General features: G+C 49.1%; 1 protein-coding gene across 2 annotated transcripts; it reads right to left on the bottom strand.

The window, feature by feature from the left end:
• Nucleotides 1-163: 163 nt before the first annotated feature.
• Cyp2f1 (cytochrome P450 family 2 subfamily F member 1) lies at nucleotides 164-12,576 on the bottom strand. 2 transcript variants are annotated; one of them, XM_074057085.1, is made up of 10 exons: nucleotides 12,421-12,576; nucleotides 11,127-11,317; nucleotides 10,854-11,016; nucleotides 7,444-7,593; nucleotides 4,272-4,432; nucleotides 3,741-3,917; nucleotides 3,211-3,352; nucleotides 2,363-2,550; nucleotides 1,706-1,847; nucleotides 164-604 (listed from the first exon to the last, which is right to left on the bottom strand). In XM_074057085.1, exons 2-10 carry the CDS (start codon nucleotides 11,295-11,297, stop codon nucleotides 423-425), a joined length of 1,476 nt encoding a protein of 491 aa, XP_073913186.1. In that variant the 5' UTR covers nucleotides 11,298-11,317; nucleotides 12,421-12,576; the 3' UTR covers nucleotides 164-422. The 2 variants fall into 2 exon arrangements, with proteins under 2 accessions (XP_073913186.1, XP_020036989.1); XM_020181400.2 differs by lacking the exon at nucleotides 12,421-12,576 and adding an exon at nucleotides 12,229-12,385.
• Nucleotides 12,577-12,974: the final 398 nt, after the last annotated feature.

The following is a 12,974-nucleotide window of genomic DNA, read 5'->3' as shown; positions in this document are numbered from 1 at the left end:
GCTGCACTAATTTACATTCCCACCACTGCTGTATAAGGGTTCCTATCCTCGAACTCCAACAGCCCTGTTGTTTGTTTTCTTGATGGTAGCCATTCTCACTGGGAATCTCAATGTCCTTTTGATTTGTTGTCCCCCTCCTAAAGGAGGCCCGAGCAGGCTAGAATCTATTATAAATTTTTTTTTCTGGAAATTATACAAAAAGCCCAGAAAAGGGTACATCACAGGACAAGTTCTGTGGATACAAGGGTACAAGAGCAACACCTCCAGACTCCCCCATGTTTTTCTCTGCATGCAGACTGGATTAAGATAGGAGGGATAAGAACAGGCATGTAGCAGGCCCAGGGTGTACAGAAGGGAACGTGACAGCGAGACGGAGGGCGCCAACTGTGGAAGGAGAAGAGGGACGGAGCAACCCCTGGATGTCAGCGTGGATGCAGGCGCAACTCGTAAGGTCGGGGCACGTTGCCCAGGCCCGAGCTAATGGGGGTCAGATCGATGTCCTCGGGCGCCTCTAGCGGCTGCAACGTGAAGTTCTGCAGGATGAATGTGAGGAAGATGAAGAGCTCCATGCGCGCCAGCGACTCGCCCAGACACAGTCGGCGCCCTGCAGGGGTGGGAGGGCGAGGAGGAGCTGTGAGACAAGGGGTGGGTGGGGATGGGGTGCGAAGGAGGGACTGGCACCCCCAGACTCTCAGAGGAAAACATGAGGACAGGAAGATAACGGCTGGGGGCCTCTTAGGTCCATCCATCCAAAGGTGTGGGGAAAGACCTTTGGAGCGGAGTGAGTTGTAAATACAAGTGCTACCGCCCAGGTTCAAATCCCAACAATGCAAAGGGCAGTTTTGTGCTCTTGGACAAGCCACAATTTCTGAAATGGGGATGATATCAGTGCCTCATGAGGGTGTTGTGAATGGTGTGTATATATAGGTAAAGCAGTGGGACTGAATGCTTATGTTACTTTCTCTCTCTCTCTTTCTCCTGGAGATTGAACTTGGGGTCTTAAGTGCTCTACCACTTGAGCCACACCCCAGTCCTTTTGCTTTTTTAGTTTGTTTTCCAGATAGGTTGTAGTGCTTTGGTCTCAGTGGCCTTGGACCTTCATTCTCCTAGCGCCATCTCGAGTAGCTGCGATTACTGGTGCATGCACCACCATGCTTGGTTATATACTACTCTTAGTTTAATCTTCCTAACAACTCCAAAAGGTGGGTGTTAGTATTATTTTCATTTTCTGGATGTGGAAATTGAAGCACGGGAAGTAAATATGTAAGGTCACACAGCTACTGGGGTGCAAACCTTCTGTGATCTGGCTACAAGCCCAGTACTTGGCTATTACCCTTGTAATTCTTTTCAGAGGCAGCACCTGGCACATGGTAGGCAATATGGTAATTACCTATTTTTAGCCCCGCCTGTTCTCCCCTGCTACTGAGTAAACAGGACTTTCCCCCCAAGCAGACTAGGGCCAAAATAAACAAACCAACCAACCACCTCCGAACACCCTGGAACCACCTCAACTGCGCCACCTACTGGACAGATGGACAATGACCACTCCCAATCAAATTGTTAATCAGCCTCTGCCGACAGGAGCTGAGGTGGAAGACGAAATGAGAGTCTTTGTGCATCCAAAGCTGAGGATGAGTAGGATGAAGAAGCGGGAGGGTTTGAAGAGTAAAATTAGGGCTCAAAAGACTCTGACTCCTGTTCTCACCAGCTGAGAAGGGCATAAAGGCAGGGCTGTTCTTGAAGGATTGGTTGGCATCCAGAAAATGCTCAGGATTGAACTCCTGGGGTGTCTGGAACTGGCTGGGGTCATTGTGCACGGTGTTGAGGAGGGTGATGATATCCGTGCCCTGTGTGGGTGAGAAGTCGGAGATAGTGATGTAGAACATTGGAAGGTCTCCAAACTAGGGTTTCTGTTCTACAGGGCTCAAGGTCCTGGGGACTTGAAAAGGAGCTGGGGTAGGGCATAGGACTCGATCTGGGGTTCCAGGTGGGTGCTAGAAGCTGTGTCCTGAGGTCTGAGAAAGGGATGCGCATCATCTCCCACTTTGTGGAACCAGATGTGGGATTTTTGGGAAGGGGAGAGATCTCAGGGGAGAGTTTTGGCACAGGTAATCCTCAGGATGAAGAGTCCCAGACCCTGGGGATTCCAGAGGTGGGTCCTAGGAAGGGGACATGTGATAGGAAAGGGTAGAGTTTAGGACAGGGTCCAGTAGAGTCTAGTATGAGATAGGGTCCTGGAAAGGGGCAGACACTCTGATTTAAGAATCTTAGATATCTGTTGTTAGGGCTCAGGATGCCTGGTGAAGTTGATTGCGAGGGCTTAGGGTGCCTTTTCCTAGGATGCCCGGTGTCGATTGCACACCTTGGGTATCAGGAAGCCGCGGAAGGCCGTGTCCTTAGTGACGCGGTGCGGCAAGTTCATGGGGAGGATGTCGGCGAAGCGCTGCACCTCGTGAATCACCGCATCTGTATAAGGCATGGACGTGCGGTCCTCCAGCGATGGCAGCCTCGAGCGCCCCACCACGTTGTCAATCTCTTCCTGTACACGGGCTGCAGGGTAGAGGGGGAAGGTAGTGGAAAGTACCAGCAGGCGTGGCAGGGCTGGGAACCGATGTGCGCATGTGTACCGGAGGGGTCTAGTCAAAGCCTTCCTGAGCCGGGAGTTGGGGTGGGGGCGCTACTGGGGGGCGTGTAGGATTACCTAGAGCTTCCAAGGGAGGATAAAACATTGGTTGGTGCAAGGGTTCTTGAGGGTGGGGTTGTATAGGCGGGGCTTCAGGGATGCTTAGAGCCCAGGCCCCTGGTGGGATTTCGGGAGGGGCTTTGAGGACCCGGCTGGTTGGCTGTTGGGCTCCCAGGGCTAGGCTGTGAGGGGCTTCGAGGGTTGGAGATCGCGAGCAAAGCGGGGTACATCCAAAGGCGGGGCTTGGGGAGGTGGGATCAGACTGTGTGAGCGTTTGAGGTCCTGGGCTGGCCAAGTGGGAGGGGCTCGGGAGCCGGGCTCTGGGAGGACGGTGGGAGGGGCCCAGGTGTAGGATGCTTGCAGTGTGGACATCCGGATCCCCGCACGCGGTGTGGAACCTGGGGGCCGTGTGGAGGGGTTTGGCCTCTGTGTGGGTTTGGCTGGGCTACAGAGGGATTAGGTCAGACCCGCTGGGCGGACCGGGTCCGCTGGGCGGCGCTGTGTGGCCAGGTTTCCTGCGGGCGCACCTTGCACTTTTGGATATTTCATGAGTATGAGGAAGGCATGGCGAAGCGTGGTGCCCACCGTCTCCGTGCCGCCGAAGAGCAGGTTATGTGTAGTCATCAGCAGAGTGTCCATTTGGAAATGGCTCAGCGGGTCCTTATTCTCCTGCAGGGGGTTGAGGAGCGGGGATAGGAGCCAGGGCCAGGGGATCCCATCCTGACACTGACAGAGGCCTCCGAGCCTGGGCGACCGTGCCAGTTCAGTTCCTCCTCTGTTAACTGCCTTTCCGGGGATGCTGGGGAGCATGGAAGGGCGGGGTAGGGAAAATCTCAGCCTCAGGGCGCATTAACATCTCTGGACAGATTATTAATAACGTCTTAATGAGCTGTTAATTAGCGGTGGCTCTGGGCCCAGTGGGGCCAGGTGCTCCAGCCTCTCTTCTTGGAGAACGTTCCCCAGCGATGCCCAATGTGAGATCCCCGAGGTGTATGAGGCCAGGACAGCAGGAGGGCTTCAAGACAGACCAGAGGTAGAATTTCCGAGCCTGCATTACCTGTGACATCTTGGTGAGGAAACAGTCGATGAAGTCCCGGGGATTCTCCGGGTCTAGGGTGGCCTGGTGTTCGCGGACGCTGCAGGCGATGAGATCTTTCATGCCTCCGAAGTTCCGGAACACGCGCCAGTGCGGCCCAGGCACCCAGTCCAGGAGGCCCGGGAAGATGTTATACAGCTGGAGACCGGGAAGGGTTGGAGGGGCTTGAAGGAGCACGCAGGGTGTGTGTTTGGGGAAACTTGGTGGTGGTAAGATGAGTGGATCAAGTAGCAGGGAGGCTGCTTGAAGGGCTGCCCAGGTCTGAGGGGGGCGGCGGGGGCTGGAGGGGTGGGCGTGACCGCACAACTTGGGGCGGGGTCAGAAGGGAATGGGCGGGGCCAGTAGGACCGTGACCGCACAACTTGGGGCGGGGTCAGAAGGGAATGGGCGGGGCCAGTAGGACCTCTGTCTCTTTCCCACCGGTTGTTTGCTGTCTGTCCCTGGACCCTGTGGGCCCCGCACCCCATCTCCCGCTGAACTCAGTCTGCTGACCTCGCCCCAGGGGCTGCTCATGATTTTGAAGTTGTCGTTGATGAAGCGGATAATGGTAAGCAGACGCTCATCCTCGTAGTCGAAGCGACGGCCGAAGATCACGGAACAGATAATGTTGGATACCGAGCGGCTGACCACGAACACCGGGTCGAACGGCTTGCCTGAGGGGAGAGGCGGAATGCATCAGGGGTTCAGCTCTGCAGACACAATGCGCAACACACCGGACCACATGCAGCCTCAGCTCTAATTTGCACGGCGATGATCCAGCCTATAACTGGCAGCACAGAGTTCACACACACGACTTCCCAGCACTCAGCCTAACAACACCCTAAATGTGTTTTGCAATGTAACAGACAGCACAGAACCCACAGCATCCTGAAGTACATCAACAAGACTAAACAACAAGGCAACAGAACAGGCTTTGTGTGTGTGTGAGATGTTTTTTTTTTGTTTGTGTTTGAGATAGGGTCTTGCGAACTAGTGGCTGGGGCTGGCATCGAACCATAATCCTCCTGATCTCTGTCTGCCTCCTGAATAGTTAGGATTACATAGTGAGCCACCAGTGCCTGGCTAGAACGGGTTTTTCTTGATGTCACGCTACACCACACCAGACACAACACATCAGGTGTCATAGAACACAGACAACATATGTCAACAACACACACACAGTAAATACAATCATAGCATCTGCCCCACAATTACACACAGTGACCTAATGGCCAACCTGGAAACATTCCAAGACATGGCAGTGACACCCTGACACATGAAACCAGCATCCAGCTTCTGTAACACTATGTACAATAATACACAGCAACTCAGCAGACAGTGTGAACACACTACGTGACATCACAACACTACAACTAAGCAGCAGAAGAGGTGACATACAATGCACAGCCACAGACATTGGGAGTACAGCAGACCACACCATGCAATACCACATGTACTGCTTAATAACACTACAACTGTACCCAGAAACAGCTCACAGAAGCACAATATGTAAGCTCCAATAATCCAACAGCCAAGCAGACCACAGAAAACAATAAAGAACATATTTCAACACAGCAGCCCAGACATAATAGCATAGCCCAGAAGACCTGGCTGGAGTTAAAATAGACTTAATTTGGATCCTAACTTGGCCTCTTGGTCTCCATGGGACCTGTGCCAACTGAGCCTCAGTTTTCTTGACTGTAAAATGGGCTTAATGGGAGTCCCTTCTTCATGGTGCTGTTATAGTCAGTGAGTGTGTGACTGGGAAGTCCTCAGCTAAGGCTTGACCCATTATGAGGCTCTCACAAACCACAGTGAATAATGCCTTTTCTCTCCCAAAAAAGAGGTCTATGTCCCCTATCCCTAGAACTTGTGAATAGAAGCTTACCTTACATGGTAAAAGGAACTTTGCAGATGTAAGTTAAAAATTTTGTAGCCAGGAGCCAGTGGCTCACGCCTGTAATCCTAGCTACTCAGGGGGCAGAGATCAGGAAGATTGCCACTCAAAGCCAGCCTGGGCAAATAATTCATGAGACCCTATCTCAAAAAAACCCAATACAAACCAGGGCTGGTGGAGTGGCTCAAGTGGTAGAGTGTCTGTCTAGCAAGTGTGAGGTTCTGAGTTCAAACTCCAGTGCTGCCAAAATAACAAACAGAAAAAGAATTTTGTGATGAGATGGTTACTTTGGATTACCCAGGTGGGCCCAATGTGATCACGAGGGTCCTAATAAGAGGGAGGTAGGTGTGTGTACATGAGTTAAAATAATGTAGTGGTGGAAGACTTGAGAGAGAGAGAGAGAGTGAGAGAAAGAGAGAGAGAGAGAGGAGAGACTGATTGGAAGATGCTGTCTTTCTGGCTTTGAACACAGAGAAAGGGGCCACAAGTCAAATAACGTAGGCAACCTCCAGAAACTAGAAAAAGAAAGGACAGGAATTCTTCCCCAGAAGGAATCCCCCTGGAGGAATGCAGCCCTGCTGACCTGCTTTTAACTTCTGACCTATAGAACTATAAGGGAATGAATCTGTTTTGTTTTGTTTTTTTTTTGGGTGGTACTGGGTTTAAATTCAGTGCCTCATGCTTACTAGGCAGGCGGTTTACCACTTGAACCACTCCACCAGCCCACTATGTTGTTTTAAGCCACTATGTTTGTGGCAATTTGTTACAACAGCAATAAGAAGCCATCACAGATAGCTGTTATGATTTCTCTTACATCATGTCACTTAATCTCTTCAGTGTCTTCTACCACACCATCATCATTATTACTGCTGCTGTTATTTTTGCCAGCAAGGGTTGGAGAACAGGGGAGAGCTGTTTAGCATTCTGTGTTTCTATAAAATGGGGCTGATCTTTTCCTAGGTTTGAGTCATTTTTCTGAGAGATAACTATACACAAAATTCTTAGAACAGTGGTGGCATATGTAAGTGCTAGTTATTTATTTTGTTTGGTTTTTTCATGGTGCTGGAGATGCAGTCTGGGGCCTTGGGCATGCTAGGCAAGTGCTCTATCACTGAGCTGTGTCCCAGCTCTGCCTTGGTTAATTTTTTCATGGGTCAGAAGCTTTGCCCTTGGTTTCTAGCTGAGTTCTGCCACTTTCTGGGCATGTGGCTTTCAACTTTCTGAGCCTCAGCTTCCTGACCTGGAATAACATTGGCTCTCTAGGGCTACTAGAGGTTGAAATTAACTCTTCCATGTAAAAATTTCAGCTTAGTGCCAGAGCAAGCACTGCATTAGTGTGTTGAATATGAATTTGGATGTCAGATAGAGTTTTAAGTCCTGGCTCCACTTATTAGTTCTGTTACTTCAAGCTAGTGTGTTAACTTTCTTGTCTCCATGTCCTCATTCCCAAAATGGATTGTTCTGAAGCTTACAGGGCTTATGTGTGAAAATGCATTTAGCCCAGGGCTCTATCAGTGGTAAGTTCTTAAGAATGTCACCACCACCACCACCACAATCATCATCTACCATGATTATACACGTTGGGCTCAGAATAGCACAGAGAGACAGACAAGGAAGGAAACAGAGCTGTCATCATAGATAAGGAGAGGCAGTGCCAGTCCCATTGCAGGTCAAGTGAGTGGCTTCCAGGAGGTTTGTGTTCACACCCATGCTATGGTACCCATTTGCCCTTCCCACTAAGTAGGGTGAATGTGAATTGTGGGTGCAGCTGTGTTCAGGGATCCCAACCTTCTGTTTTCCGCAGTTGCTCCAGCAGGAAGCTGCCTTCTTCCTGGATCCGCTCCTCAATGCTCCTCTTTCCCATGCCAAAGTTCCGTAGTATCTGGATAGCAAACCTTCTGAGGACCTTCCATCGTTCCCCATTGGAGAAGGCGATGCCTGGGGACAAGAGGAGTGGCCAGCTTAATCAACAACTCCTCCAGAAAAATTCCTCTCAATGCCAGTGCCACCCAAGTCCCCTTTCCTGATGTTTGCTGAGAGGGAGACTAAGTTTGGAAACTCTTCTGTTCCTTTCAGCAAGCTGTCCCTGACCCTCTCGGCTGGGTCACTCTCCTTTGAGCTTCCATAGGACCCTGGGCTTTCCTCACCCTAGTCCTGATCACCTGCCTTTGTTTCCCCTTTTAAGCTGTAACTGGTCATTTTAAGCTGCAACTGTCTGGTGATGAGGCTATTAGGAAGGTAGGGTAAGAGCCTGTATTGGTCACCACTGGTTGGCATTGCCCAGTGCAGACCTTGTCAGAGAGGCCTTGATGGTGACTGATTATTGGTGATCGAATGCACAAATAAGAGAGATAAGCAAGAAAAATAAATCTTGAGAACTCATTCCAAAACAAGACTGGACTCTGGGCCTTTGAATAGTCCTTCCAAGTCCTCTGGTTTGTCTTCCTATAATACTCTTTATTCCCTGGCCTTCTCCTGACTAGTCATTTTCATTATCCACATCTCACTTTGGAGGTACCCTCCTCCAGGAAGCCTTCCATGGTCCTCCCTCCCTGACTGGGCACTTCCTTTGGACTTTCATATTTCCTAGGCTCCCTCTATCCTACCACTAAGATGTCACAGGCTCATGATGGCTTGCGTTTTCCACTGGACTAGGACCCATAGGATGAAGTTGTGGATTTTTTTTTTTTTTTAGCAAATCTCTGATTCCTTTGGACATAGCAGAGAACTAGATGTTAAGAAGAAGAAAAACTATAGTACAGTGCCTTGCATTGTATGTATTACCTCACTGACTCTTAGTAACAGTCTGAGAGTCAGGGAGGGGAGACCACTTGCCCAAGAGTACACAGCTAGTAAGTGGTAGAATCTTCTTTTACTCTCTGTGCTCCACTAATTGGTTGGTGGTTATGTGTTGGTAACAAATGTTAGCTGTATCCAGATGTTTTCTCTGTAAAAGTAGTGAGGTGATATCTGGGAGCAGGTGGCTCAAGCCTGTAATTCTAGCTACTCAGGAGGTAGAGATCAGGAGGATTGAGGTTCGAAGCCAGTCCAGCCAAATAGTTCTCCAGACCCTCATCTCAAAAAAACCCATCACAAAAAAGGGCTGGTGGAGTGGCTTGAGGTGTAGGCCCTAAATTCAAACTCCAGTACCACACATACAAAAAAGTAGCAAGTGCCCTGTCTCTACCTCCTTGCGTCTTGTGTACCTGGATAGGTGAAGTTGTAAGATCAAACCCAGGAAAGGGGACATAAAGAGTGGAAAGTGAGCTGGGCAACAGTGGCTCATGTCTGTAATCCTAGCTACTTGGGAGCTTGAGATCAGGAGGATTGTGATTCAAGACCAGCCCAGGCAAATAGTTTGTGAGACCAAAATACCCAGAGTAAAATGGACTGGAGGTGTGGCTCAAGTGGTAGAACGCCTGCTTTGCAATTGTGAAGCCCTGAGTCCAAAGAAAAAAAATAAACAAAGAAAAAAAAATAAACAGTGGAAAGTGTACTTAATACACAATAGATGGCATTTTATCAGAGATCGCTGATTCCAAATCTGGGAACAGCTGGGATCTATCCAGTGAAGGGTTCATGGGGATCCCTGAGCATTCTGTAGGGGGAATACAGTTCAGAATGCAGGTTCTCAGGACCCCGCTTTTCAAGCAGAGAAGCTGTTTTGGATCATTTATTAGGCCGCATCACATAGTTTTTCTTTGAGTAAGAGATCCTATTATTTGCAAGTAAATGATGGAACTGGAGAATATCATTCTAAGCGAGGTCAGCCAGGCTCAGAAGACCAAAAATCATATGCTCTTCCTCATATGCGGACTTTAGATCTAGGGCAAATACAGAAATGTGGTTGGACTTGGGTCACATGATAAGGGGCGAGCACACACAGGAGGTATGGGGATAGGTAAGAAACCCAAAACATGATAGTATTTGATGTCCCCACTGCAGAGGAACTAATACAGAAACCTTCACTCGACAGAGGTCAGTATGAGAAGGGGATCGAGAACTAGTGAAAAGGTCAGTTAGAGATGAATCAAATTAGAATGTAACACATTTGTACATGGAAGCAATGCTAGAAATCTCTCTGTATAGCTATCCTTATCTCAACTAGCAAAAGCGCTTTGTCTTTCTTATTATGCTTATTTTTTCTCTTCAACAAAATTAGAGATAATGGCAGAACAGACTCTGCCTGGAAGCAAGGGGGGGAGGGGGAGAGAAGAAGGGGGTAGGGGGTAGGGGGGAGAAGTGGCCCAAACAATGTATGCACATATGAATAAACAAATTAAAAAAAAAAGAAAAAAGAAAAAAAAAAGATCTGTGTTTAAAAAAGAGTTTGAAAACCAAAAGTCCCCAAGCCTAAAGAGAACAGGAGAGGTTTGGGGAGAATGATGTGGGTTGCTGGATGGATGGGAATGGAGTTAGACTTGAGTTGGATGAAGATGACAATGGGGTGTTGTGAGGGGAGCTTAAGACATTGATGAAAAATTGGTTTTGAGGCTGGTGGTAGGGATGGAGTTGGGTTGAATGAAAAGGACTGGTAGATTGGGCATGAACTTGCACTTGGGACTGGTTTTGGTGATGGTAGTGGGATTAAGGTTGAAAATGGGGATTGGTCTGGAAACTTTAATAGGTGATTGGGATAGAAGATGAGGCTGGGGCCGGAGAGATAAATGACAGCAGAGTTCAGTTTGATTAGAGGGATTAGCATGGGATTGATAATAGAGTAAAAAAATGGGCATTGGGAGAGGGTTCATAGTGGTAGGTTGGAGTGAGATGTAGGTAGTATTGTGGGTAGGAATTTAGTTGAGGTTAATATGGGGACTATGGATGGAGGTAGGGTTACTGGGGATTGGGGTTAGGCTGAGGTGGATAATGGGGATGGGAGCCAGTTGATTGAGTTGGAAATTAGATGATGTGGTTGGGATAGAGGTAGGGATTTGGCATGAGATAGAGGCTGGAGTTGGATGGAGATGGGAATCAGTATGGAGGTGTAATTCAAGGTGCTTGTGGAATTTTAAGGTGGGGAAAGTGAGATTAACTTCATCCTAGGTTAGGATTGCCTGGTTACATCTCATCTGGTGTGTCCAGTGACATCAGTGCCCCTGAGTATTACCAAGGTTAGGATGTCAGTTTCCTACCCTCATTTCGCCCTGCAAACAGAAAAGATTGGAGGGTGGAGGAGATGGGGGGAGCAGGCTTACCATTGCCCTTAGTAAAGTTGATAAAGACAGGGTATTCACCACGGCCACTGAACTCCTCCCCCTGGTCCACAAGGGCTTCCTTCACGGCTTGATATCCGCTGAGGACCACCACTCGCCTGGGCCCCAGGTACACTGTGTACACTGGGCCATACTCCTTGCTCAGCTGTGAGTAGAAGACAGAGGTTACAGGGGGCTCTGGAGCCATGGAACCCCTGCCCTTCCCCATCTCTCTTCCTTCCCCCTCTCCCTTCACCCAAGGTGAAGCCCTTGCACCTTGGTAAGGGCGGTCAGCAAGTCTTGGGAACGAAGCTGCAGCAGATTTCCCAGGATTGGGATGGGTCTGGGTCCCGGTGGCAGCTGGCTCTTGTCCCAAAAGCTGAAGGTCAGGAACAGAGAGATGATAGCACAGAGCAGGAGCAAGACAGCTGTAGTAATGCTGTCCATGGCGAATGCAGCTTCAGGGTCTGGAGGGCAAAGTGAGAGAGGGCAGAGCTGAGAAAGTGGGACCCCTCCACTCTGCATCTCTTGGAAGCTTCCTTCCTCAGGTCCTGCAATGGGAGCAGGTACAGAGAAGAAAGGAGGTAGAGACCAAAGGATAAGGAGGGAGGGAGGAAGGGAGAAAGAAAGTGGAGGAGGAAGGGTGTGGGGACACAAAACAGATGCAGAGATAGTCAAAATACAGCCAGACAATGAGAGAGACAGAAACAGAGAGAGACAGGGATGAAGACAAGAGATATGGAGACAAAGAGAGACAGAGATACAGAGGGATACGGATCTTTGTATCTGTCTATGTATCTATGTATCTCTATCACATATCATTAATCATCTATCATCCATCTATCAATTGTCTGTATATCTCTCATCTATCTGTTGAGATACAAACTCACACAGAGGCAGTTATAAGAGAGATAGAGACATACAAGGACAGAGACAGATGAATCAAGACATAAGGAGAGAGAGCCAGACAGAGAAGAAATCACAGAGAGAGAGACATAGAGAAAGAAATTCAGAATTAAGGATTCATAGAGCTAGAGAAAGACAGATGAGAGCTGGAGATGAAGAAACGGAAATATACATTTACTAAAAAATGAGATAGAGCCAGGCCTGGTGGCTCACACCTATAATCCCAGTTACTTGGGAGGCTGGGGCAGAAAGATGGAGAGTTTTGAGGCCAGCTTGGGCTACATATTGATACCCTGTCACAAAAGAACAACAACAAAATAAACAGAGGTGAACACTGCAAGATAGGGACAAAGATCACAGAGAGAGAGAGAGAGAGAGAGAGAGAGAGAGAGAGAGAGAGAGAGAGAAGGAAGGAAGGAAAGGAAGGAAGGAAGGAAGAACGAAAGAGAGTGAGGGAGATGGGATCCACGACCTCTCTCTTAGGAACCACCCTTCTTCCTCTGTGTCCCACACCCTGGGCAGCTGAGGGATGTTCTGGAGCTCTAGGTATGCTTGAGGGGTGGCAGCTGCTCTTAAGTTGTCTTTGTCCACACCCCTCCTTTGCCCTACCCCTCGTCCCCTGTTCTCCTAGTAAGTTTAATCTCCTCCCACCTTCCCACCATACCTTTCGTGCAGACCCTGGGCTCGCAGCCAGCTGAAATGGTGCTGTAGGTGGGGGCCTCAAGAACCTTCCTTTACCTGTCCCGGGGGCCCTCTGGCTTGCAGGCTGACTTCAGCCGTCATTGCTGTGGTTGGTGCTAGGTTGTTTGCCCTGGAGCAGGGCACAGGCTCCTCCTCTGGGCTTGGTTCTGGAAGAGAGAGTGGGGTTGTGCAGCTTTGGTCAAAAAATGGGTCAGCAATGGATTGAGGTAGATCCTGAACTGAATTGAGTCCCTTTGGCCTTGTGGACACTTTGTTCTATTTCTCTGGATTCAAATCTGGTCTGCCAAGGACATGAGACCTTGGGAAAACCCTTTTCCCTCCCTGCCTGTTTTTCATAGCTCTCCTTGTAGCTCTCCATGACTAATGGCTTGTCTCTGAAATTCTCTACAAATTTCACTTTGCTCCTGTCTCTACTGAGTCTATTTCTCTCTCTCCATGTCTCTCTGTTCTCTCTCCCTCTCCCTTGGTGTCTCTAGGTTTGTCTTTCATTCTCTCTGTGCCTCTGTGTCTTTGAGT

This window comes from Castor canadensis, chromosome 16 (assembly GCF_047511655.1).
Source record: "Castor canadensis chromosome 16, mCasCan1.hap1v2, whole genome shotgun sequence".
Lineage (NCBI taxonomy): Eukaryota > Metazoa > Chordata > Mammalia > Rodentia > Castoridae > Castor > Castor canadensis.
Note: the sequence above shows the minus strand (reverse complement) of the source record. Positions and strands in the feature narration are given on the sequence as shown.

What these genes read in the sequence shown, in the direction of transcription:
- Cyp2f1 (XM_074057085.1), bottom strand. Translation starts at nt 11,297, where the DNA reads ATGGACAGCATTACTACAGCTGTCTTGCTCCTGCTCTGTGCTATCATC. An exon ending in TCCTCACCAAGATGTCACAG is followed by an intron (nt 3,353 to 3,740) that starts GTAATGCAGGCT and finishes AACCCCCTGCAG; the next exon opens with GAGAATAAGGACCCGCTGAG. An exon ending in CTTTATGCCCTTCTCAGCTG is followed by an intron (nt 605 to 1,705) that starts GTGAGAACAGGA and finishes CCACCCCTGCAG; the next exon opens with GGCGCCGACTGTGTCTGGGC.